The 27,659-nt window shown below is 44.4% G+C and overlaps 1 protein-coding gene across 1 annotated transcript in view; it reads right to left on the bottom strand.

The window, feature by feature from the left end:
* The window catches only part of BOD1L1 (biorientation of chromosomes in cell division 1 like 1), a 51,456-nt gene extending 26,318 nt beyond the window's left edge, over window positions 1–25,138 (bottom strand). The window contains exons 1-10 of the mRNA XM_033105421.1: window positions 24,789–25,138; window positions 19,165–19,289; window positions 15,101–15,291; window positions 13,980–14,594; window positions 13,243–13,392; window positions 11,008–11,174; window positions 9,807–9,918; window positions 8,992–9,130; window positions 7,895–7,967; window positions 88–6,067 (exon numbers count right to left, since the gene is read on the bottom strand). Of these exons, the coding sequence (XP_032961312.1) occupies window positions 88–6,067; window positions 7,895–7,967; window positions 8,992–9,130; window positions 9,807–9,918; window positions 11,008–11,174; window positions 13,243–13,392; window positions 13,980–14,594; window positions 15,101–15,291; window positions 19,165–19,289; window positions 24,789–25,022 (7,786 nt within the window). The 5' untranslated portion in view covers window positions 25,023–25,138. The remainder of the gene's footprint in view (window positions 1–87; window positions 6,068–7,894; window positions 7,968–8,991; window positions 9,131–9,806; window positions 9,919–11,007; window positions 11,175–13,242; window positions 13,393–13,979; window positions 14,595–15,100; window positions 15,292–19,164; window positions 19,290–24,788) is intronic.
* Window positions 25,139–27,659: the final 2,521 nt, after the last annotated feature.

The raw sequence follows: 27,659 nt of genomic DNA, 5'->3' as shown, positions 1-27,659 counted from the left end.
ACCATCTTTTGGAAGGTTGTTTTAAATGTACTCTACATATATTCATCTCTGTAAAATGCTAAAATGTACCATTAGAGAGATTCTCACCTATGTCACCCAAATCTTCTTCAGAAGAAACAGTGACCTTGAGGTCTCCTTCCTTCTGGAATGATTTTGTCATGCCATCTTCTGTTTTCTCGGCGGACGCCTGAGCAGTCCATTTGCCTCTGGGCTCACTCCTTCTGGTCAAGTCCTGCTCGCCCGTAGGAGCTGGCAGGGCTACACTGTGGGCAGCTGAACGGGCTGAGCGGGAAGGCGCGCTCTCTGCTTCTCCACCATTAACACATTTGGCGGTGGTGGTTTTCCAGTCGCCCTCAGGCTGCCGCCGGGCAGGAGGCAGAGAGGACGGCTGTGTGGCAGCGTCTCCGACACGTGGCATGTCATTAGCTACGTTAGCACCTGTGCTCACGGCTGTCAAAGAGCGAATGCTGACAGAGGAGTCCTCAGTCGTCTGCCCCGATGTGGGCTCTGGTCCCCGCTGGGGGACAGGTGCGTCAGCAGTCCTGGCCGAGCCCCTCCCCGCCAAACAGCTCGCTGTGGTGCTGTCCCTGCCCGTCCCTGCCTCAGGGCTTCCATCTCCTATCGGAACAGAGCTCACGGACACATCCTTGTTTGCTGGCGGGCCACCCTCTGCGGGGAGCACACTGACGGACGCCCTGTGGCACCCTTCCTCAGTACGCACTTCTTTCCTGCCTGTGACTGGCCCGGGACACCGACAGGTGTTCTCAGCCATTAGGCTGGGCATAGGGACTTCACACTTGCTCTCTTTTGCAGAGGACAGGTCATCTTTTCCTTCTGGGATGCTGGCAGTCAGCTGATTCTCCTCGTGCCTGTGTCGGCCGCTGGCGATGAGCACGCATTCGGCCGTGCTGGTGGAGATGACGGCAGCATCACTCGGGTCCTCCAGTCTTGCGGCAGGGGGCTGGTCTGCATCCTGTGGGGCAGTGCCCCTCATGACGGCTTCACGCCCCTCAGAGGTGCTTGTGGAGATCACGGTGGTGTCGCTTACCTCTTCAGCGGGTGTGAGCAAGAGATGGACCTCTTCCTGAGGGACGGCACTAGACACTGGGCCCTCACAGTCTTCTCCTGAGCTTGTTGAGATGACAGCACTGCCATCTTTTTCTTCCATGGCTGCAGCAGACCGCTCGTTTGCACTCTCCGCACCCACGCCAGAAACAGAGGCCTCGCATTCCTCTGCTATGCTGGTGGAAATGAGCGCATCGTCTCTGTCCTCCTTGCTGGTGGAGGCATGAGGACGGGCAGCTTCTGTGGGTGCGCTGGGCATAGGCTCCTCGGACTCGTCGGTGCTGAGCGAGACCAGGCCTTGCGCTCGGCCGTCCACGACTGCAGCCGGCTGCTGACTTCCGGCCCGGGGGACGGTGGCTGCGCTGGACACGGGCACTTCCAGCTCCTCCTCGATGCTTGTGGAAATCATGGCGCACTCGTCTTTGTCTTCGTTTCTCGTAGCAGTGGGCTGGCTGTCTTCTCCCGAAACTGCACTGGGCATGGGGGCCTCGAAGTCTTCTGTATGCACACGGGTGCCTTCCAGCCCTTCCTCCGTTCTCGGAGCCCCTGAACCACTTTCTTGCACATCCACAATCGTGTCTGACTGCGTGGTGTCACCATTTGTCGTGCTGGTGGAAATCATCAAGCCTGTGCCTGGACTTTTGCTTCCAGCCAAACAAGCCTGGTTGGTGACATTGTCACTGGCCGTAGAAGCCATGAGGCCGTCACACTCCTCGTTTTCCACAGAGGTGATGACACCTTCCTCCGCTTTCTCACCGGGCGATGTGTGATGGACCTCATATTCTGGGATCGCCCCGGACACAACTGCCTCATGGCTGCCCCCAACCAGGCCGGTGGAAGTGGTGGTGTCTCCAGCATTTTCTTTCCCGGTGAGCGGACTGTCACTTTGACCTGAAGCTGCACTAGTCATGGGACCCTCACCACCTTCAGGCTCGGGCGCCGCTTCAGCCTTTCTGCCCACGGCGCTGGTCACACTGCTTTCAACAATCTCTTTTGCACTGGAGCAGATCTCGGTATCTTTACCTTCCTTCTCGGCACCACTCCTGCTATCGACGTCACTTTCATGTGCGTTTACGATGGCAGCTCCGGCCTCAGCTGCCACATGCCCCTCTGCAGTCCCAATCGGACTGTCTCCCTCTTCTGCACTTTCACAGACGGAGACGCCTTCGCTTTCTTCCATCCCCGTGCAGGCTGAAGCGTGCCCGACTTCATTTCCTCGTCCAGTACTAGTGACAACACCCTCACCTTCATCCTCCTCCTCTTTGGCACCCGTGCTGGTGACAATGCCTTCGTCATCACAGGGACCAGCGGCGACCGACGGTACATTAGTCACTTCTTTGGCTACTGTGCTGTCCATTGTACTCTCTCCATTTTCTTCAGATTCAGAACTTAGCGCAAAGCCTTCGCCGCTCTCCTCGGAACCGCTGCAGCTTGCAGGGCCCTCTCCATCCTCCTCTGTGATCCCTGTGCTGGTGACCGCACTTTCACCCTCCGTGCCGTCATTCACAGAACCATCTCCTTCTTGGGTGGCACTTGTTCCTGGTGGCGTGTCATCGTCTCCCAGGACCACGGCTGCACCTGTAACCATGCGCTCCTCCTGTGGCCCTGCCCCAGTTCCTGAGCACATAACAAAGTGGTCACTTCTCCTTTCTGCTCCTGTACATGTCACAGTTCCCTCAGTTTCTTTCTTGGGACCCAACCTCGTCACTGTCCTCTGGAATCCATCTAGCTCTTCACTGCTTAATGAGCCCTCTCGTATTTCGGTCCCAGCACTCGTTACGGCTCCATCGCTTTCAATTTCACTGATGAAGGTAACAGTTCCTTCGACTATTTCTGAGTGTCTACTGGAAGAGCCGTCACATTTTTCTTCAGAGCCGGCACTGGTCACAGCATCATCCTTCTCTTCTGTCACAGCACTGTTGACACTGTCTTCAACTGGAGCTGCCTGAGGCACGGGGTCTGCTGCTCGCCCTTCAGCTCCGGCCACAGCACACTCTCCACTTTCTCCTTCCTTGGTGCTGGTGAGGAAAGTTTCGCTTTCGGCGAATCCCTCCGTGACCACGCCCCCGCCCTCTTCGGCTGCCGCAAAAACAGTGCCTTCGCTGGCTTCTGCCCCAACCCGGAGAGGATTGTTTCTGCAGCACGCGCCTGTTATGAGTCCTTCGTCGGCCTCGATGCTTGTGCAAGGCACAGCCACCTGCCCTGCGCCAGCTTCTGAAGACGTGGTGGTGGCATTCCCGGCTTTCCCCGGGTCTCCGGTAATGCCGCTGTCCTTTCCTTCAGTACTAGTGGCCACAGAAGCCTTTTCTGCGCGAGCAGACCAAGCCGCATTCTCAGTCTGTCCACTCCTTTGGTGTAAAGCAGATGCTGCAGCGTTCCTTCCAGCACTGGTGTCCACCTCACTGCTCTCATGCCTGAAAACAGCCGGCGTGTTTTCTATGTCATCTGGGCCTCCACTGTGCTTCAGTTCAACAGTTTCAGCATCTTTTTCAGTGCTCACACCTGCAGCAATGCCATCCTTCTTGCCATTTACGACCGCAGTTCTCACTGCCTGCTTTGAAGTGGGCTCCGTACTTAAGCCACTTTCTTTCCTGGCCATGGCCACCAAGCCACCGTCTTTGTTAACACTCTCATGTTCCGTAATTGTGCCTGTTAACTCGCTACCAAAAGGCATGCTTACTTCCCCTGGCTTCCTGTGCAGTATGGTGGCCTGGTAACCTGCTGGAATGTGCCTTTTGCTATCTGTACTTGCTTTTGCTGCGTTATCAGCTGTGGAAATCCTACCGCCTACTTTGCTGTCACTTGTCCTAGGGACCTCTGATTCGCCAACAGTCAGACTTTGGTTAGGGGAACCAGTGTGGTTTGCAGGGGAGGTGCTGGCTGGGCCACCTTCTAACACAGTTCTTTTGTCACCGACAGGAATTACATCTGAATCATGAGGTTGTTTCTGAGGCACAACAGTCCCTGAACTTAAGGATGGTGAGGGGTTTAAATCTGTGGAATGTTCAAGAACAGCGTTTCCCTGAACACGCTCTTCAGTGGGTCTTGTGTTTTTCAAATTCTTTTGCGCCCCGTCACTTTCTGATGGGGCTCGAGGTAACATCCTCTGACTCGTTTCAGAGTCTACATTCATTTCACGAGTTCCTTGTTGAGTGGGTTCTTTCTCCCTGGGACTTAGTTTGGACACAGCACTTTGGACATGCACTTTCCTGGTCAGGATGCTTTTATGGTCAGCGTGCTTTTCAGAATTACTAGCAACTGTTCCACGTCCCGATTTACACATTGGAGCTGCTGTCTTTGCGTCTACTGTGGAAGTTCTTAAATCATCCTTTAGAACTGTGGCTGTAGTTTTTTGTTTCATCACATTTTCAGAGTCCATATCTTGCTGAGAACTATTACTGCTGCTCTCCTGGGTTTTAGATACTTCAGATACATTTTCAACAGCAGGCTCAGAATCAGTTTCCATTGGCTCTTGTTCAGGGATCAATGTGGTATCGCCACTTTTTCTTGGTCTCTGAAGGGAGGAACAACTGGGAGTTCCCAAAGTGTTTGCTGCAAGTTTTTCTTCCCCTTTGGTCATTTCTTGGGATAAGCTTCCTCTTCGATTTTCACACAATCTTCTACTTAATTTCCTTTCCATGGCTGAACTAATCCCTCTGGCCTTGTCATGATTACTGTCAACTTCTTTACCATCATCTGATTTATTTTCTTCCTTCTTTTTCACGTCCTTACTGCTATGCTTTAAGCTTCTGCTTTTGTGCCCATCTGATAACTTCCTCTCAAGTCTGGAGGAGCTTGTATCTTTGTCACCCTTATACTTCTCCTTCGCTAATGATGGCTTAGCTCTGTGACTGGTGTCCTTCTGCGTACCGTGTGCTGAACAAGCAGCACTCTCTAATACAGGTTCAACACCAGTTTCCTCAGAAGATTTGTCCTCAACTTTAGACTTTCGCTGTCTATCTGGGTCATTTTCTTCTGTGTACTTTTCCTTCTCTGGTTTTGGAGTGGCCGTCTGTTTTGTGACACCTTCTTGTAATTCTGTTTCAATGACTTTCAACTGTTTGCCTTGACTTTTGGATTTCGACTTTAACCCAAGTTTCTCTTCTAACAAGCTCTTTGTTCTTCGCTTCTCCTTGTGGACAACCTCTTCTGGTTTTGAATTACCATCTACGTTGGTCGAGTCCATTTCACACTTATCTTCTGAATAACTTTCACTTCTTCTCTGTAATGTGATTCCATGTTGCTTGGAACTCAGAGAATCTTTCTGAATTTTGGAATCACTTGATCTTCTTGATTTATGCTCTGCCTTAGTTTTTTCAGTTGACAGGTGTCTTTCTTTTTTGTTGTTTTCTTTACGAACATTCTCATCTGTTTTTATAATATATTCAGAAACTGGCTTTCCATCTTTGCCTAACACTGATAATTTCCTTTCATTCCTATGTTTACTTTTTCGTTCAGCTTTATCATCTAAAGAGAGTTTAGTCTGTTGACTTTGCTTCTGAATACTTTCATCTACTTTTAAACCTTTTTCAGAAGAGTGAAGCTCAGTGTCATCACCTGTTTTATGTACACTGTCCCCTTTATGTTTATGTTTCGTGGATAATTTGTCTTCTGACAGAATTTTTTCTTTTTCAGGCTTCTCCTTAGAGGATTTTGCCTCTTTCTTTAGTACGTTTTTCACATGTGGTGTTTCAGAATCATCTTTCTTTAGATGCTTTTCATTTTTAAGTGTGCTTTTCTGTTTCTGGGGTTCTTCTGTGCCCATTTCTGAGCGTTCCAATTGCCTTTTTCCATCTCGCGTGTCAGTCTCTTCCTGTGCCCCTTCCATCACAACAGGGGTAGATGTCCGTCTTTTATGTTCTCTTTCGATTTTGGATTCATTTTTGTTTTCATCAGCTGAATGTAAAGACTCCGAGAGTCTCCGGGTAGGTTTACTTGGTTCACTTTTTGCATGAACATGCTTGGAATCTTTTGAAGAAGACACCTTTTCCTTTTCACAATGCTGTGAAGAAAATAAAGGTTAAAATATAAGAAAGTCAATTTTTACACTCAAATTTAACATCTGGGTGCATTTAATATGTTGAATGCTATCACATGTTTTACACCTTGCTTAATCTTTGCAAGCAGCCTGTAGTAGCGATTATGAACTTAATTTTATGCACCAGGAAAGTGAAACTCAGCGCGATTCAATAACTTGACAAATTTAGATGATCTCATTACAAGTCTAGTGCTCTTCCTGCTACACTGCAGGCATCATTATAGAGACTTGTTATTTCTCCGGATATTTGTCCGTGCATTTAGGCCTTCTTTAACTCTCCATCATATACCCTATGGTTGTTAATAAACATAAACAGAATGAATGACAATCCAAGTGCTTTTCAGGCCAAAAGCACACCTAATGTTGAAGGCAATTTAAAATTTTATACTGAAATAAAGGTTTCCTATATTTTAATTTAGAAACCAGATTTATGAGGACCTCATGAATTTAGCTACTTGGTAGACACGCCAGTTAGGAAGTTTCAAATGCACACAATAACTCTCAGTAATACGAACCATGCTCCATAAAATGTATGTGTATGGTCATGTAGCCAAGGAAAGATACTGAGAGGTCATCTCATCTGAACCTACTCCTAGGCCCCAAAGGATGGCCCGGAGTAGATTCTTAATGTTAATGAGTGGATGCTGACTAAACACACTTAATAAAGACTCACTGACTACTAGGTATAATTATTCTTATTCACAGAATGGTTTAAAGTCCTCAGAAAAACCTCTGTGTCTCTGGGTCAGCTTACCACTGCATCTCCTTACAATTTAACACAAAGATGAATGTACTTTTACTAAGATTGGGATCAGGATGTAATAAGACCTTTAAAAATACTTTAAAATTAAATTCCTCAAAGAAAGAACTAAAAGGGATTTCATCAGTCTAATTTTGCAGTAAGTTCTAACCAATTAATGTGAATAAAATTTTGATATCATTTGTCAAAGAAATGTATCATCTAATAAAGTTAAATATTTAAAAATATGCCATTAAAATATCGGGACATACTGAATTATGCCTCAAACTTCTGAATAAAGAAATCAAGAATATTTACTGGCTATGAATAGTCACTACATTATTAGTTTTCTTCCTTGTAAGTATTAAGACAGCCATAGAATTTCATGTTTGGCATTATAAATAAGGATTTAAAAACCAATGAAAGCAAAGTTTATCCCAACAAGATAATCCAAAAAGGGAAACAAATGTATTCATTGCACATATTTTTACTATTTAAAAGGATCAAATTTTGGAAACGATCTAAGTGCCCAACTAAAGATAATGCCTATATTATGGTATATCCATTTTATATAACATGATGCAATTATTAAATATAATAATCAGGAAGCTTACAGATAACATGAGATGAGTAAGAGTGAATGTTACTAACATTTTGCAAGATCACATTCACTCAATAAAATTATGTACATATGTGGATAAGGAATAAAGGAGAATGAAACAGATGATTTGTTATGGCGGAGGGATTTTAGTCAGCCACCCCCCCTTTACTTTTTCATTATTATTACTGGCAATTTTGTTACTGCCAATATAAGAAGGGGGGGCAGGGAGCAGAAACGTGGCTACTGTCTAGATAAATGACCACATGCATTGACTTGCCAAAACGAGGAATTCAGATCGTAACAGGATGAGGGTTCAACAATACTGAATGTAAGGGATTTTTATTTAACTTGGAAAAGTGCAAATTGCATTCTAACTTTTACTCCAAAGAGCCAAATGGCCTATATCTAACAAAAGAGCATTTAAAATGGGCATTTATTAATTAAGACACACCTCATTCATTCTGAGGCTTTCTTTGGAATCTTCTTCAGCTTGCTGTTTCTTTTTAGAATTCTCTTCAACATTCCTATGTGGGGGAAAAAGTCAAATATGAACTTGGAATCAAATGTAAGAAATTTTCAGGAAGGTCAAAAACAGGAAAAGCTTAGCTTTTCGTTTTCTATAAACACTTGACCCATAAATAGAGACTTGTTACATTTCAACTGAAATCCTATTCTTAGTCAACAGAGAACAGAATCCCAAATGTGACATGGAGTACTGTTGGTGTTAAAGAAAAATATCCTTGAAATAAAAATTCCTGAATTGTTGTTCTAAACGAAACAGTTTATGAGCTATGATTATATTTTGAAAGTCTTACCATCGTTGAGTAAACAGGGTAGTCTTATTTATTCAGACCAATAGGAAAGAGGTAGAATAAGGAAACTGAGAGCTAACTCCTCTCACTGAGTTCTGCAAATTACTGATTCAGCGACCTTGAAGTCTGATAAATTTACATAATTGCAGCTTAATGGAATAGCAAACTGTATGTAGCCGATAGCTCACGTGACTTCATAGCCCCTCTGTATCTTCAGCTTTCTAATTCTTACAGCATTAACTATAATAATGCAGTGTTAAAAAGAATTTGGTATAGCACTCTGGTTTATGGGGAGAAGCATGGGATACTGGTGAAGACAATTGCCTGGAAAGACGAAAATGGACACAATCACTGTAAATAAGGGGTTACTGAATGACCAGAATGGGGATACTTCCTGAGTAAGTCTAGAGGGTCCATAAACCCTCTGAAACTCTAGGAACAGCTGTCTGTTTATGCACACGCTTTTTTTTCTGAGGAGAGACTCCAAAGCTCCCATCAGACTATCAAAAAGGTCTGGGACATCCCGAAAAAGATTAAGTATTAAGATAACACTTTGAAATGTTATAGATAGTAACACAATGAATTATAACTAAAAACAAAACGCTAAGGTCTTTAATAAACATGCAACAACATACACATTCGAGGTCTGGCTCTTTCCTGTCGTTTTCAATGGCTCTCTTTGGAAAGCATGCCGGGAGAATGTTACAATGGGCAAGTTGCCAGATAAAATATGTACCTTGAATCTTTTTTTCTTTTTTTGCTTAGGGCTACTTTTTTCTCTAGAACTTTCCGTTCTTTAAGGACTTCTTTAATTCTGGGGGCTTTAGGTTCCAAACTCTTTGCTGATGATTCTTCTAAGTCCACACTGTTTTTGCCTAGGAAAGAAGCAATCAATAAACAAACTGTATTTCAGAACAGAGTTTTCTAAACAGTATAATATTTATTTATTTTTCATTAAGATTTTTCTAATCACTGTAAAAATGCAAAATGGCTTTAACATCCTTACACTGTGCTGGAATAATGTTTTAGATAGAGAAGTCTTATCTTTTATTTCAAATGCTCATATACGAGTATATGTATATATTTGTATATTACACAGGATCAGTATGCAGAGGAAGTTCAAGTTTGTTCAATGAAATATTGCAAAAACGTGTTTGACATTTGAGTTAACATAAAGCAGAGATTAATTCCATTAATATAACTAGTAAGGCTCAATAACTCATGAGTTAACAATCCATTCTGCAGTGATAACTCATTTCACAGCGACTGGAAAGTAAACTGCTAAGACGTGAGTTGTATAAGCTCGTACCTGTTTAATTGAGATACAGTAATATAATTAAAAAAACACATAATTAAAACTAAACACATCAAATTAAAAAGGAAAGCTTCCACACCTGAAAATAGATCATTTAAAAAAAATATAACAACTTTACTGAGATATAATTCAGATCATTTTACTTTACAATCCTATCTCGTAAGTAACATAAACATCTAGAAAATAATGGAGGATGTAAGACAGTTTAAAAACATTAAAGTTAACATCTCCTATACCTTGACTCTTAGCTTTTGAAGACTTTGTCTTTTCTGCTTTCTGTTTTCGTTTTTCTTCTAGTTTCTCTCTATTAATTTGCCTTCTTAAAAGCCTCTCTTCTTTTTCTTTAGCCTAAAACCACAAAATAGTCACAATAATTCTGATTATCAGGCAAAAGCAAAACACTCAAAAAAATACGTTGGCCCTTCAAATGTTCTTACAAATTAATAGGATCTGCAAAATCTGGAAGCTACACAATTTGGAAGGTAACAGAATAACAACAGAGTGAAAATTTTCTGTTATTCTTTTAGAATGCCATGAATTTAAAGAATGGGAAAAGTATCGTTTTGAGGAATGGTGGTTTAATAAACTGGTTACTTGAATTAAAAGGAAAAATGTGAACATATCGATGAGCACCCAGTGAACATAGGTAGGTCTCCATAATTTTTTCATTATTCTTAAAAGAGCACGTTGAAATGCAGATCCAAGCGACAGGCCCTACCACAAATGTGACATGCTGGTTATACTCTCAGGACCCTTTCCGGATGTGGGACTTGCTGTTGTGGAATCCAGGGAGAATCCAGTGATTGTGTTACTCCCACTGACCCTTTCAGGCTCACAACTATCTCAAAGTGCCCAAGGCATAACTTCTGATCAAGCTAGCTTTTCGTGAGTAAAGCCACTATTAGCACTGGGTGCACTCCATTCAAATCGTTTTTCTGTGAAATAACATTTCCTAACATGTGCAACTTTTCTAACGTGCAGCTTTTCATATTTTAATGTTTCTGAAAAGACATCTTAAAACCGATGTACACGTATGATGAGGTAAGTTTTTTCCTGTAAAAAGCTATTGTTAATTCAACGACATATTTCTGAAGTACTTTCAAATCCAGTAAATATGTAGGCTGTATTTCCTTCTTAACATTACGTGAATGGCTGCACATCATATGCTTGTATGGCTCGGTTCATACTTGATTCAAACATTTCCACACCATGAAACCCTTAGGTTCTTACCAGTTTTCACTACTATTTATCACGATGACGTGAACCCCTGTGTCCCATGTTTATGTCTATTCTGCCTGGGTACACGACAAGGGTCCTGAAGGAAGAACCTGTACGTCACTATTTCATATGCTCACCAGTACCCTGTACTCAAAAGACTAGTCAAGTTTGTCAACCTGATTTAAATGTGGAAATAATAACAGACCACAAATGACTCACAATCGACTGGCGCCGTTGTTCTACAGTAAGTTCGTCATCAGAATCACTGTAATACTTGGAGTACAGGTACGGCTTGTGAACATAAGCATGCCGCACACTTTTTGCTTTTCCTTCACTGGGATCACTAGTTTGAGTTTTTGTTTTATTCTGCTTGTTCTTTTCTTCATCTGGAAGAAAGTCAATAGAAAGGGGATTTAGCTGATCAACATCAAGCAGCAACAGCAGTACAACGTATTTCAAGTTTATCTGTCCAACAGGGGAAATACCAGTGTGAGAAAATTCAAATGGACATCTTTAAAGGCTATAATCTGCATCTTAATTTATTTCTTAACCATCAGCTCCTCACACATAAAGGAAGATGGTACAGAACCTTATAGTTATTTATGTTTTCCTGGCAAATCTCATTTGTATGTCAGTGGACTCTGACGTGAACGCTTTACCACTGTTAAAGGCAGCAAACTCACTTGAAGCCCTACTTGAGGGAGATTTTCATGACCACCCATGAGTCTCTCATTTGCGGAAGCGGCAAGAATCAGTAACGGGCCCTACACGAAGGATACACTAAACCCCCTCCAGCTTAAGGAGACGATTTGCTTCCTTGTGACAGAGAGAGGAAGGAAACTCTGTAAACAAGGTTTTCATTTCCTACCATTTGGTCCTCTCAAAATAGCCTTCTTAGGTTGTGAATCCTACACATACAAAATCTAGCCCGATCCAGGAAAACACTTGAAGAGACCCCCCCAAAGCACCTAGAATTAGAATTTCGTTAGGCTGGCACCAGAGGCGTGCGCACGCTGAGCAGCACCCTTCCTACATAGGTGCGTAGATCTGAACAGTCGGGGGGGCTGCTGCTGCGTTTTTGGGTTGGTGACTTCGTTTTCTCATAGCTACTAAGAAAAGAATGAAAACTGAGGGACTCTGAGAAATCCATCTGTAGTATTAAATGCTTCTAGTTTTTCCCCTCTAAAATTTTCTAAGTATTGTATCCAAAAGCCAGCATCAAATTTACAAGATGCTATTTACAGGCAATTGCAAATAACATTCAATATTTTGGATTTTTAAAACAGGTCAGAAACAGAATTTCATCATGTAGTAAAGAGCTGCCTAAGGTGCTGGTTAAGCCCAGACTCAGGTCTGACATTGGCACTGGTGCTCGCTCATTAGCCACGTGACCCTGGACAAGACATCTTCCCTCGGGGACTTTATTTGTCCACCTGGACCTACTTCCCTGGGTTGTTGTGAAGGTTATGGCTGTTATTACACAGAATAGTGTACTAAGTTATTAGCACAGTGCCTGGAACACAGGATGCGCTTCATAAGGGTTAGCGAAAAATCCCACTGTAAAGTGAGGTCTGGGCTTTGTTCTTGGCTTCTGGGAGGTTCTCTCTAAGCCTTTGGAAGGCCAGGCCTGACACAAGTGTTTCTGCTAGCTGAGGGGTCTTGCGTCAAGCCAAAGCATCTGACAGTGTGATTTGGGGTGGGGGCTTTGGGTCATGGAGTACCAGCCTGACTTCCAGAGGCACTGGAGACTGAGAGTAGACACATGGGTGGTCAACTATGACACGATGGAGCCCCAATAAAAACACTGCACATCGAAGCTCGGGTGCGCTTCCCTGGTTGGCAATCCGTATGCACTGTCAGACACGGATGCCGGGAAAGAGACCCTGTCCACGGCTCCGCAGGTAAGTGACAATCTGACGCTGTGTGTGTGGAACATTCCTGGACTCTGGCCTATGCACCTCTTCCCTTGGCTGATTTTAATTGGTGTCCTTTAGCTGTAATAAACTGTTTACAGTGAGTTTAACAGATTTCACTGAGTTCTGGGAGTCTTTCTAGCAAATTATCAAACCTAAGAGTGGTCTTGTAAACCCGAAACTTACAATTAGTGTCAGAAGTGAGGGGAGTTTTGTGGACTGTGCTCCCTCAAATCACACACACACACACACACACACACACACACACCCCACCTTCATGTACATCACCTCATCTAAATCTTATAATAGCCCCAGGGAACAGAGTTAAGTGATGGAGAACCAAGGCTTGCTGAGGTTTAGTAACTTACCAGGCTTGCTCAGACAGAAAACCTCGGAGCTGGGACTCACAAACAAATCTTGCAACTACAAAGTCCCACGCTTGTGCCTCTCTTACACTGTCTCTCACGATACACTCATGTCCGTGTATAAAACATGCCCGTCGGGCAGCCTCCCAGAGGCATTACTAAGTAAAATACCTTACCGTCTGACGTAATCTCCCCTTCTTCCATACTGTCAGACATGACCACTTCCTCTTCGGTGTCTTCTTCAAAAGATGATAGGTCGCTGGTGTGGACAGAGCTGACTGTGATGTCTGTCAGCCCGTCGACGTCAGAGTCCAGCACTGAGCAATCTTCATGAAGACAAGAAAACACAGCGGACAGATCACCTTGGCATAGTGACATACTCAGAACCCACTTCCTAAGTTACATTTAGGATTTTCTGCCTTAAACACATTAAAGAACTTCATCTTTACAAATAAAAATCTCTCATTAGCAACCAATAACCAACAGGGTAGCGGTGTTTCCAGAAAATACAAAGGCAAATTATTGTCCTGTAAAAATAACGAAACTTGATTTATGATGGAAATGATAGAAATAAAAGCAAATTTTAAGTAACTGAAATGTTTACCACTTAATATTGTAAAGATTAGGATATATAACTATGAATTAAGTTGCTTGGAATAATGTATGACAATAAATTTTAAGAGTTAAATTATAAGGTTTACAGTTTCTCTGCTCATATACTTTGTGAATTAGTGCACTAGTATAGTAAAGAAATATGCAGTGCTCATTTTTTCAGCATAGGTGATATAAGTTCTCAGGCTTTTGAAATACTAGCATCAAATTTATTAAAATTTGAAGGCAAATTTGATGCCCCTCCCAACCCAATGGATATTGATCGTTCTTTAAACTGCTGTAGATTTTTGGAAGTTTTTACCTTCTTTTGTCCCTTCAATGGTTTTAGCTTTGTTACTGTTCTTTTCTGATGGAACTTTTGAACACTCTACTTCTTTATCCTTCACTTGTTTTTCATCTTTTACTTTTTGTATATCTTCACTTCTTTTTGAGTGATCAAATTTCTTTTCCGTCTTTTCCTTCTTTTCTTTCTTTCTTTCTCCTTTTTCATTGCTGTCTGGTTTCTTTTCACCTTTGTCCGTTGATTTATTTCTTTGGTCACTGCTTTCCTGTTGAACATCCTTATTTATGAGAACTAAACTATTACTCTCTTTTGTGTGATTTTTAATTTCTTCAACCGGACAAGGGAGGTCACTAAATTCTTCAGACTTAGGGGCTGTTTCCTGTCCTTCCCCTCCAGAGTCAGGTGGAGGCTTTTCTTTATCAGCCACGTCCTCTGAGGTTCTCTCTTTTTCAGGACCGGTGTCAGTACTTGGCTGAGATGGGAGTTTTTTGGATACTCTCTCACTGGTCTTAGCATTTGACGTTTCTGTCGAAGCCCTGGCAGCACTAGCTTCCTGGTTAAGAGAAGTTATAGTTTCTAAGATTGACATGGCATCACTGGCCACGTTAGCGCTGGGCCCAGGAGCAGGAACACCTTCGCGGGAAAGACAAGTTCTAGAATAAATTTATGAAGGTTAACCCCTCAGCTGAATCCACGCTACATCCCACTGTCAACTTTACATGAAACATAGGATGTGCATACCATTCACATGCCTTCTGACCTTCCGGCGCCACTGCTCGTTCTCAGCACGCTCTAAATTCTCTACCTCACTCATTCAGTGTCTTAGAAAGAACCACACAAACCTGAGAATAGTCTAGCTCCCAGAAAAACAACATCTTCTCTAATTATTTTAATTATTCCCTCTGTTGAAATACACACCCCCCCCCACTCCCCCAGTACATTACTGAAATGCCTATTATTCTGTATTGACATAAAAAAAATGTTATGCCAGTTAAGGAATTTGAGTGCTATTTCAAATAAATACAATTTTACTACAGTGGCCAACTAGAGAAATGTTTAAAAAAAAACCAGTATTCCTAACTCGACACTCAGTTCAAGAAGGAAAGCAATGGAACTGACCAAGAGGAAAAGCAAAGCACCTTGTGTGACGACGGAGGCGTCGGGCCGCTCCTCGTCAGGAGCCGAGCTGCCACCTGCCTCCTCCTTGGGGTTTAGTGTGGCCAAAAACTCATGCACGGCTTTCTCCACCTGAGGTCTGAATGTGTGATTGATCTTTGGATCCACAACCTGAGAAATAATTCGGTCGATACCAGACTCCAACATTCCTGATCTGAAATAGGGTCATTTAGAGAAAGGTTAAAAAAAAAACCAAAACCATATTGTTTGCAGTAGTTACTGTTAAATAAAACTGTATCGATTACATAAATGTTCAGCCTTAATTTTTTGCCTCAATCCATTCATCTGGACATAGAAAGAATAGGCAACAAAAAACAAGTTTCACATGACAGTGGCATTTAGACACACTGTACTGCAAAAAGTCTGTAAGCTTTTCATCACTGTGTCACTAATGGAAATACTAAAGCAGACAAAACAAAAACAAAAACAAAACAGCCTCCAAACTAGACACAGTACACTATCTAGAGCCTGGGCTTACAGGTGATGCTTATCTTACCCCAGTCCTGCCGTGACATATAGGAATAAATGATCACCGAAGCTGAGTTCTGGGAATAAAATAAATCAGTGGACTTTGCACCTTTATTTTTAAACAAAAAAACGTTAAGCCTTTTATAAGGATTAGAGTCTCCAGGAAAACTGAAGACTACACATGAAGTGTAATTTCATCAAATTTACAAAAAAACAAAAAGGAAATAAAGAACAAAAAAGAAAACTTTAGCACAGAAATAAAACTTAAAGACTTTTCTGGCTTTCTTTTTATTATCTATTCGCTATAAAAAAAGCTGGGTAATTTATTCCTTCAACAATTATGTTAGGAGTGTCTGCTACGTTAGCAGGTTCCCTGCTGCTCGCCACCGCTACAATCAGACTCAGTCGCCGCTGCGGAGAGGGAAACACACAAACAACTACAACACAAGATGACAGGCGCCGGACACACTGGGAAAAGGGCGGAGTAAGAACTGTTAGGCAGTTCGGAGGTAATTTGGGAATGCTTCACACAGGACAAGACATCGGAGCCGAGTGTTGTATTCCACAGAAGAGAAGAAAAATCTTCAAGAAATACGCCACCCGAGAGACAGGGGAGCGAGCAGGGCAACTAAGCCCCAAATGTGCAGAACATCACAAAGGCATCGGGGCAAAAAAAAAAACAAAGGACGTGCATTTATTTTAAGAAATGCATTTAAACCTTGTTTCTCCCTAAAAGAGCTGGAGAAGTTCCCGGACAGTGCCGGAGAGCGGGGTGCTGAGCCTTTCCAGCTCCTAGGCCTCAGGCTCCCTCTGCAGAAGGGGTGAAGCGTCGCCCCCTACCCCATAATCCATCATGGCTGTTTGAGTGCAGCTGTCTGGAGGGGAGGATGAATCTCACTGCCACTTCCTGAGGCCCCTTGCAGCCTTGTGATCCGATCATTCTACTTATGTGGGCCATAGAGAAAAATGACTGCACAAAGTAGGTAACCTGCTTTTTAAAGTTCCAAGATTAAAAAAAAAAAAATGCAAATCCTGCAAACATTGTTACATCTTAGAAGTGTCTTTAAAATGTAGCGGATGGAAAAGAAACAAGAATAACCAATCCTAAAAATGTTTTGATTTAAGGCACAAGCATAAAGGTGTAAAATAAACAAAACCCACTCACTCCAAATTACTGCTTCAGTCTCTGTTTGCCTTTATTCTGGCCCCTCTACTTCTGTCCATTCTCACCGTGGTCGGTCAGCTCTGACCGTGAGTAAAACTGGAGGCCAGTGCTAATGACCACACTGCTCTTACTGGGTGCTCTCTTGAGGCATGGCCATAGCGGCCTCACACAGGAGAAGGCACACTCTAGGTTCAAGGGCAAAGCCCAAATGCCAGCAGCTGGCACGGTCCTGGTTAAAGTTATTCTCTTGTCTTCCTTTTAAATCCTTTCATTAAGATCATTCTTTCTGAGGTATCTAGCATTTTTAGATCCTGTTGTACAAATTAATATAGAAACAGAATAAAATTCTCCCCCTATTGAGTTTGCAGTTTAAGTCAAACCATCCAAAACTGCTGCTGTTAAGACTATTTCTGTTCTATAAAAATGGCAGTGGTAGGTGGCTCGACGTAACAGAGTCAGCTGTTTGTCAAGGCAGAAGGAGAAACTGCCTGGAGCTGTATTTATAGGGGCCAGGACACCCCTATACCGTTAAGTTAGACACAACTACACAGTCTCTTTAAGGAAGCTTTGAAGTATTATCAGTAACATAAAACTTTACTAATGGAACTTAAACAGGAGAATAGTTCATTTAAAACCAAACAGCACAGCTAGAAGAAAATTTACACGTGTCCCAGGAAGAGCGCTGACTAAATTATCCAATTATTCTAAATGTCTCCTTCCAGCAGAGGCGTTCGTCACCCACAGGCAGAGCGTGCCAGGATGAATGGCACAAGAACCCCTCACCAAACACCAACTCTGTGAAAACAGGGTCTTATACTGACTGCTCCACCGACGACTTTAAGTGCCTGATTTTACATGGGCAAGACTCAGTTTAGTTCCCTTAAAAGAACAGAATAAATGACTGCTCCCCTACTTCATAGGTTTTGTATGCTAAGGAGCAAAAGCAGTTCCAGGAACTCTGCCTTCCACTTAGTCTCTCAACAGGAAGAAAAGAAAGCAAACATGGTTTTGAAGCAACATAATCATTTGTGAAAAGGGAGGCAGCTATGCAAATTGTTGAGTGAAAGCACTCAGTAATGGGGTAGAAGTGGGCGGTGACAGTGCGGGAAAGCTAGCCGCTCCCGCCCCACCTCCGTTTTTGTTACTGTTCTAAAGGCCTGGAAATGAGTAACCTTCCAGGCGTGTCCACCCACAGTCTCCACTTTTTCAGGAAAGGCTCTGGCTTTTTCCCTACAGGTATTATTGTGCAGCCCTCTAATGGCATCTTTTGATCTCACTGGACTCTTTACAGATTCCTCAAACATCCTTTAAAATGCAGACAACACAGTTATTGTTAAATTTCCCTCTTCTTCAAAAGCAGACACAGTCTGAGCCCCCAGGCTCCTGGTTTCTAGTATTACCTGCAGCTAAATGGGTCTTTGAGTCAGTGTGAAGTGTGATTTGTGGGACTTCCTGTGGGTCAGAACTATCAGTGCAGTGGCACACCAGGTAGGCTTGCAAGGTTCCCGTGGGACAGGAGGCAATTAAGAGGTGGCCGGCATAAAACACATTTGTTTAAATGCTGAAAAGCCACATCTCTTCTCAAAGATGGGCTTGAACATAAATATCTGTCAAGGCAGGAAGACTGGGGGGGGGGTCTTTAAATAACTCAGTCACCTTTCTGGGTGCTGAAGCAGGAACAGAAGGTCCAAGTTTTCTTGTCTTGGAAAATATTTACGATCAAGAACAAAATAATATTGTAAATCTGCTTTTCTGACAATAAATATGATTCTTTTTTTTGGTCCCTCTAAATATTCCAGCTCTTCTCATTCTCTTTATTTACATTCATCCAAAAAATGGCTCTGATAGATCCAAATGCACTTTTCTTCTTTTATTGGGTATATCATTACTAAAAAGCCAGAGTTAAAAATCACAATAAAATGCAGAAGAAAAATAGGTTGGTGGGCTGTATTAGAAGAAAGAAGACATGGCCTCAAAAATCAGGGGAACACTTTGATTTCAATGGTGCTTAGTATCTTTATTTGTACAATAATAATCAAGCCGACTCTTTTAAGGCCAAGAAAATACTGCTGAATGTAAATTATCGGATATTCCAGCATTTACCATCTATTTATATTATATCTAGTTTGCTTTTTGCTTTTTGAGTCACGCTGTCATTCCCTTCCTTCAGTACTTCCAAAGGTCTACAGAGAAACCAGACTGTTATTTGTGGGGGAAATGTGAAGCACTAGAGCCTACTGTAAAATCACACTGCATCACAATACGAAGTAGCCACACCAAACTTGAGGAAATTAGCAGCAGGTGAATAAACTTCCGATTAATGCCTCTGCTTTGAGGCAAAGTAGGTTGTGACTGTCCAGGCCCACCCAGGAATTCTGTGGTTCTGAGACTTACTTGAGCACTTGTTGTCTGATGTTGTTTCTGAGCTGGTTCTTATTGAGATGGGGACTCCAAGTATGAGTTGCTAAGTGGTTTGCAACAAAGTTATCAACACGTTGTCTCAGATTCTGGTAGGCAGGCTAGGAAGGAAAAAAAAGACACAAATGTTGAAAATCTCCAATGTTATACTGCAACAATACTGAAGGCCGCAAGATCTGAGCATCTCTTTAACAGTATCAACATTAACATTTCTTAGATCAGCATATCAACATGGAAACAAAGTTTCACAGTTTATAAAAGTCCTGCTTTAGGCCTTCAAACACTGCTAACTGTGTCTAAGACAAGATGTTTGCAGATACACGAGGAGGAAGAAGAAAGATATACCTCTCATTTGTAGTTAAGGGACTAGAAAATAGGACACCAATAAGTGTGCTGTTAGATGATTTGGAGCAAAGGGAGAGCAGCAGAGAAATCAAGCCTTCGCTGAGACGTGGCATTTAAGCTAGACCTTCAAGGTGCAGCCTGGATTCCGAAAGGCTGCCTTGCGGGTACAGCCAACAATATAACATAAGAGCAAGTGGATGAGAAAACGTGGGGTGGGGAACACTGGGGGGAAGGGGTCCAGAATGTCAAGTCCAATTTGGCTGGAGAAGAGAACACAAAACAGCTGAGAAATGAGATTGGAGATATAGCTTGGGGCCGGGGGCTGGAAGGGCCCAGGCAGCTATACAAGAAGCTTGGAATTATGGGGCACAGAGTGGTAACCCACTGCACCATGAGCAGGGTGATATGTGACATCTGAGCTTTCTGATGATTAATCTTCCTACAGTGAAAGAGTAAACAACACAAAATATTCTTAGGAAAAGATGCAATAACCAGCGTGATAAAGGTCTGTACTGGGGTGGCAGAAATAGGCTGAAAGGCAAGGATCCAAGAGAAACTATGGAAGGACAACCACTGAAACTAGGCATTATAGTTGGTGTAAAGCAGCGGCTCTTAAGTGGGAGCGATGCCCCCCTGCCCCCCCCGGGGATATTTAGCAAAGTCTGGAGACAAGTGAAGGGAGCTGGTCCTGGCATTCTGTGGGTAGAGGCTAGGATGGCACTGACCATCCTACAGCACACAGAGGAATCCACCCCCCAACAAAGAACCTTCCACAGAGCCCAAAATGTCAACAGTGCTGAGCCTGACAACCCCTGATGCGAGGGAAGCAGGCGAGAGGACCCACATTACGTCTGTCACCTCTACTTAAAAGGACACTACGCAGAAGGAATGCTTGGCCACTCAATCAGGACTGCACACTCTGTTCCCCATTGTCCCCCAATAGTCATAGGCTTTATAGCTTCTTTCATGTGGCTTGTCACATAGATAAGTGAGTGATCCCAAATGATTTCAAACAACACTGTCTCGCTGCGTCTTCTGCCCTTCGTTCCCTTAGGCTTCAGTTCATACTCCAGCAGCAAGCTCTCATGCCGCTGACCTTCTGCACCTCCCATTCCCTCTGCTCGTCCATCTGGCCAACTTCTCACCTTCAGAGCTCCCCCTAACCTATGCAGTCATCCTGACACCCAAGGTAGTAGGCTCACGGCATCTTTGTCCTATGTGCCTTCTGTCTTCCACACATACTGTCATCCCAGCAGCTCTTGCATTGCTTTGTATCGGGGGCCGGGGGAGAGCCTTTGTTTTCAGGAAGTTCAGCACACGGCTCGGCAGACAAGCAGGGAAACGTACCTGGCAGATGACTGGGCAACTATCTCCAACATGGAGGTCGAAGGTTTTATCCCTTCGTGATATCCTTTCATCCCTTCCAGTTTCCAGACTTTTGCTGATCCCTATTTTCAACTCTACAAGAAACAGTCTCGTGATCATTTCTCTCCATTTATCCAAAACCAATGCAAACTAAAACGAATCCTTTTGCCTGAAGATTCTCAGCAAAACAGTAAAACGTGTTTTCTTCTTGCCAGTATTCCTAAATTTCAGAAACATTAGGCTCACACATCACAATGCATTCAGCACTCGTCCCCCTATGTAACAAGCGAAATTTGAAGGACAACGGGTAATTTTCCTTGTTTCCAAGTTCTTTCAGTAAAAAGCCTGACGACTGGGGAAATACAGATCCCATTATTCTTCTGGGAATCTGCCTGTCTCTCTCTCTCCCTCCTTTTGCAGGGCTTGGGTCAAAAGCCTTGGAGTCATTCTTGACTCCTCCCCTTCTCTTCCACCCGACATCCAAACCATTAGCAAATCCTGTGGGCACTAGAACCCGACCACCTCCCACTACCTTTCCTGCTACCAGCCTGGTCCAAGGTATCCTCGTCTCCTGTCTACATGATGGTAACTCATCTCCCTGCTTCCATCCTTGCCCCCCTGAAGTCTGTTTTCCATATAGCAGCTAGTGTAAATCTTCTAAAATTAGGGCCACCACATAATTTCTTGTCCACACCAGATCCTGACTACATGTGAGGAGGACACCATTAATAATTACCACGGTCAATGCATCTAAAATGGAAGTCAGAGCATGTCCTTCTGCACAACACTTGCCAATGGCTTCTCAGCTCAGTAAAAGCCAAATTCTTACCATGGCTTCCAAGGCCTTCCAGAGCTCTGCAGGGAGAAGAGGCCAGTCCCACCTTACCATCTTCCACTTTCTCCTCAGCAGTTTCTGCCACAGCTTCATGCACTTGCTGTGGCCTCTACTTGGTGTACCGAGCCCCCGAAACCTGCACAGCAACTTCAGTTCCCCCAGCAATGGCTCAAATAGCATCTCACCGAAATCTTCCCTGAACTCACTCAAAACCAACTGGCAATCCTTTCCACCCTCGTCCTGCTTTATTTCTTCCATAGGACCTGTCACGCATTATTTATTGTCTGTTTTGCTCGGCTGGGATGTAAGCCCTGTAACAGCAGGAACTTTTAGTTCCCTGCTGTACTCCTGGCATCTAATAGTGCCAGGTACATCATAAATATTTGTTGGGTGAATAAATTTGTATACTCCTGTCTTTGATATTCCTTTCAAATCTAAAAAGAAAATTATTGCCTGGGGACAGAGGTGCCATAGTTACCTGTTCGGTGAGCTCCCTGCCTGGGACAGAGTGATGGGCCACTCGACCTTCCCTCCCCACACTCTCCAGGTGCTAATTGGTGCAAAGGGGTCAGGATGGCTTTGTAACCTGTCAGCTTGCTCCAGGGGTCTGGGAACGGGAGCCTGCAGCACAGCAGCCTGCGGCACTGGTTAGATTCTGGGGCTGCCCCAGGTTCCAATTCTATGGGTAGAAGGGCTGATTTGGTCTGCTCTCGTTGGATCTCTCTCCCGGGGCACTTTGAGGGGTCCTATGGTCTGCTGGAGTGGCAGCAGACTCTGGTCCTTCTCACTCTGCTTTACCACACTGGGCAGGATGACGGTGCTGCTCTTGGAGAGTGTCTGGTGGGTGTCAGATGTCTTAATTCTTAACTATGCATGTGACTGACAATCCAGTTCCCGCTACAACCCGACACACTACATAACACAGGTCAGTCTTCAGGGTTCAATATCAAAGGCATACACAAGCAGTCTAAACTCTGAGGTGTTCTTAACAGATGAGACCCAAGGATTCCATTCAAGTGATGCTTCTTTGCACGAATAGGGACTCTTATTTCTACTCTGGCCCATGCATCACACTGATAGAAACGTTAAGCTCATATCAAAGACAACTTGGGCTTTGATGTTTTTTGAGACATTCAAACTTACTTTTATTGAGCGAGAACATGAGACCATACCCAGGAGTCCCACTCTGTTGGGGAGGGGGTGATCATTTCACTTCTCTTCTAGCTTCGAACATTAAAAAAGGGGACCTTACTCTGTGTTCCCTGAAACTATTCATTAGGTTGATCCACATCAAATTGCTGACAGCCGACCGTTTCTGAATTATAAAAACAGCATGTTTAATATACGTATGTGCACTTTTCTTGAGAGAAGGTCCTGGTTTTCATTACACAGTCAAAGAAACTGTGTTCCCTCCTCCCCAAAAGCTGAGCCTTATAATTGTATAAATTTTCAATTTATATACATTAACACACAGACTCGTAGATTCATGAGACTAGTAAAGTGAAACATGTACTTGCAGGATACAAATAACCAGCTTTATCTGGATAACATTTAGCTGGCCATGTCTAATCCTCTCCCATTAAAAAAACGCAATCAGCATTATTTTCAAAAAAGCGTGGCTGTGCATACTCCCTAAAACAAAGTGAGAAAACTGTATACTTCCTGTGGAGATAAATATCCCAAGTAAACTGAATTCTTTCTGGTGCAAAAACTCCAATGCTTTGAAAAGGCCATTGTACTTCTGGTGTACCTGGGTGGGGGGTGAGTCCTAATAAGGAAACATGTCCCTAGATTTTCATGGAGGTTTTCCCAGAGGACGCAGCAGAATTTTACGCAGTTCACTCAAAGCCTGGTGAACAGAGTCACAGGGAAGAACTGGTGGACAATGCAAACATCCCAATCTCTAAGAAACGAGGATCCTCACAACGGTCAAACATGCTATGAGAAAACCCTCACCCATCAAAACTCCCACCCAATGGACCCAACCAGATCTAAGCCAAAACAACGCACCTCCCCAACCCAAACAAACAAAAAGCCCCAACAATTTCCCAAGTGTTTCCAACTGAAGCTTCCTGCCTCACTTGCTTCCAGAATTCCAGGCTCCATTGGTTTTCCATCCATCTCACCAAGACTGCTCCTTTTTGGTGTCCTCTGCTCATCCTTTGCCCAACCAGCTAGAGTGACCTGGTTCCTGCTGACACCCCTTTTACCCTGACATTTGGTGCTAAGTCCCTCCTCTTTCCCAGCCCCTAACTCTTTTGTACAGGGAACCACTTTGCAGACCTTTGTCCTTTCCTCTTTCCCCTCCTGAACTCCTCTTTTCCTGTCCTTCGTCCACTGTGTCATCTGCTGTCACCTCTCCTCCGTCCTTTCCCCACTGCATGGCTAGGTTCCGGCTCTCTGTCCCCCGCCCCACTCCCTTCTCCCTTTAGAGAACTGACTTGGTCTAAGTTACCTAAATCAGACGGTCACTGGGAGAAACAGAAGTCCCGATCTCCCCAACCCACCTTCTCGCGCGCGGTCCAACTCTACCTCCTTATCTTTTGCAACGACTCCCCCCCGCGCCCCCAATCCAGCAACGCACACTGCGAACACTTTGATTCGATGACCACTTAATAATTCTCCAAAGGACAAAGGTATGACGCTTACCGCACAGAAATCTTCAAGAGAGGAGCGTGGAAACAGAGTACACCGCGGGGGGGAAAAACACAAAAAAACCCAGAACCAGACGTGAACGCACCGGTAAGTGTGTGCAGACGCGTCTCCGTGAGAACAAACGGCTCGGTCTTGCTCACCCGGACGCTCCCAGCGCCCGCGGGGCCGGGCACTCGGCGGCCACCGCGGGGAAGGACGGGGAACGCCGGCGCGCGCCGCGCCGACCCCGCACGCGGCACAGAGCGGCAGCTCGGAGGGCACGCGGCGGCTCAGGGGCGGCCCCGGCCGGGGAGGCCGCGGCGCAGCGGGCCCTTCCTCGGACGCGGGAGACTGCCGGAGGCGGCGGCCCGGGCCGTCCTCCCCTCGCCCCGCACCCCCGCACCCCGCGCGCGCCCCGCACCTTGGTGTCCACGTCGGCCAGGCAGTCCCTGCGGAACTGGTCGAAGAGCCCCTGGCTCTTGAGGTGGTTCACGATCATGGCCACGAGCTGCGGGTCCCCGGCGCCGGCCCCCGTGCCGCCCGCCCCGCCCGCGCCCGGGCCAGCCCCGGGGCCCGGCGGCGGCGGCGGCGGCTGCGGCTGCGGCGGGGGAGGCGGCGGCGCCGGAGGCGGCTTCGGCTGCGGGTTGGTGGCCATGGCGGCCTGGGCCGGGAAGGGCGCGGGCCCGGCCGGCGGGCGCTCCTGGGAGGCGGCGGCTGCACCGGTCCCGCCGCCCGAGGGAGGCCAACGGGATGTTGTTACGGAACCAGCGGATCCAGAGCAACCCCGGAAGTGAAAGGGAACCGGGGGAAAGAAGGAAGGAAGAGGCGGCGACAATAGCCACGAAAGTCCGACGACGGAAGCCGCGAGGGGCCAGTTCCGCCTGCCGCCTGCGCGGGCGCCCTCGAGAGGCCGGGTTGCGTCGGGAGCGGCGGCGGGGAGGCCGAGCGGGCGGTGGCTCGCGGGGTCTGGGCCGGGGGCCGGCGTCTGGAGTGCACCGCGGTCGGGCGTTCGACCGGCGCGACTCCCCGGGCCCGAGGGCCGCCTGGGCGCCGGCTCGGAGCCGGCCCGCGCGGGGCAGCGACACGCTGGCCCGGGTCCATCGTCAGTGGCGTTTAGGCCTGTTGCTCCTTTCACAGAGCAGTCGACAGCCATAGACATTTATAATGCGTACGTGAAACTGCGTGTTCTAAACTCTCCCAACCCTCTTTGTTCTCCTGTGATCCTGTACGGTGTTCCTGCGAATAGGTAGCTCCAACGGCCCACAGTCTCTTCCCCATTTGTCCTTGGCGCATCCCTTGTCCCTGTCCGAGCACCTTCCCGCCGGCCCAGACAAACCCACGGGCTTTTAGGTCTAAGGCTTTTGCAGTTGGTTACTGTGATAATAGGCCGTGCTTGTATAGCACGCACTGTGCGCCAGGCATGGTGTTAAGACCTTTTACATGCGTTTACTCATCCAGGCTTTGCAACAAGACTGCTAAGTCCTGCTACTAGCCCCAATTTGCAGAGCCGGACACTGAAGCCCGGAGAGATTAAGTAAATTGCTGAAGGCTACACAGAAAGCAAATCACCTGATTCTGGACTGAGTTACCTTTAAAGCATTATTGGTACACGATCAAAGCAAAATAAATGTTACAGATTTTCATAATTATTAAGTAGATGTAAAATTGATTGGAAATGCATCTCAGTGAAGTGGATATTACTGCTTTTTAAAATTCATGTCTGTAGATGAGTATGTCTTCTTATTGCTAGAAGGAGAAGGGTTGTACATCAGTTTATTCCTCTTTCTAGTTTTTATAGCTGAATGCCCCTAGAAACCCTGTGCTTATAAGCATGTATTGTACCTGGCAATATAGTTTTATCGTAGCAATGTCACTCAATTCTTGACCTCAAAAAATTAGATTTGATGATCTGTGAGCTGGCTATTCAATTAGGCCCTCCAATTTTGTTGAAAGTGAAGAGTTGAAAACCATCTGACTTGCCAAAGGATTTGTTTACCTAGTCATATTCTTTCATTTTTTCAGTTTCTGGGAAATATACTAAATAGGTTTTATCAAGACATCAAATGACTATGATTTAGACTTTTTTTTCCCAATGAGCTGTACCACGTTAAACCTGATATACTCACACTTTGGGGGAATCTAAACATTCTTTCTTGATTTTCATAAATAGTTTTGGATAAATTGCTTTTTGTTGTTAGCTGGTTCATTTTTGTTTTTGCCAAAACTTTGCAGCTCATTCAGTGTGAAACTGTCAAGTATGAAAAATGTTTTTCATATAACCTAATTAACAGAGTGCGTGTTCATCATCAAACTAGCCAAATTGGATATTATTTTCCCTCAGAAACAGTTTGACTTCCTTGTTTCAATTCAAATAAAGCATCATGCATTTTGAGGGAATATAATGAAAACTGCAGAAAGTCAAAGTCAGGGAATGAATCTTAAAAGATTTATTACTAAAGCAATCAAGATTAAAATGGTGTAAGATATAATTGTTTTATTCATTTTAAAAATTAGTTATGAAAACAATGTGAGAATATGACATGTTGCCTTTACCTAATTACCAACAACATAATACAATATTTTGCTAAATGTATGTTATTTATTAAGTGTAGTATAAAGAGCATGGTATTTTTTCAGTGCATATAGATGTATCTGATTTGGCTTTTTGGGAATAACTAAATAAGAATCTTCCATAAAAATTCAGCAAAACTCCACAAATTTAATTAGGTGTAATGATCAAACTTAAAAAATAATGAAACAATAAGGTATTGCTGCTAAAAATTAATTGGTTCAGTGACTGGAAAATAATTTTATGTGTGTGAACAGCATACAGAAAATAGTAAATATTTTCTAAAATGTAATAAGGTGAGAATTGATTATAACTTATTCACAATTTATTTTATAAAATGTACTTTAACTGCCTTATTGAATAACAACCTAAAAGAAATGACATATTTGTGTTTATGAGTCCAAGTTACACTGGGTATACATATACTGGATATAGTGTAACTTGAACAATTTACTACCCTTAGAAAACACTCTGGTTGCATTGAAAAGAACCAGGGTCACCGATCTTTACTGCTGTGGCTGTTCAAAGGTGCTTTTCTTTATACCTGAAGACAGGTACTAAGGATGAGTATTGTGAATACCTGGGCAGGGGGAATAGAATACATTTAAACCTTAAAAAAAAAAAAGCTATTAAGCAGTCATCGTTTCCTACCAGTGACATCTTTGCTTTGTTCTCTCTGTTTCTTTAGAAAGAGTAATATAATTGACAATAGTGAGGGTATGG

Source organism: Rhinolophus ferrumequinum, chromosome 5 (genome assembly GCF_004115265.2).
Source record: "Rhinolophus ferrumequinum isolate MPI-CBG mRhiFer1 chromosome 5, mRhiFer1_v1.p, whole genome shotgun sequence".
NCBI classification, from domain to species: domain Eukaryota; kingdom Metazoa; phylum Chordata; class Mammalia; order Chiroptera; family Rhinolophidae; genus Rhinolophus; species Rhinolophus ferrumequinum.
Note: the sequence above shows the minus strand (reverse complement) of the source record. Positions and strands in the feature narration are given on the sequence as shown.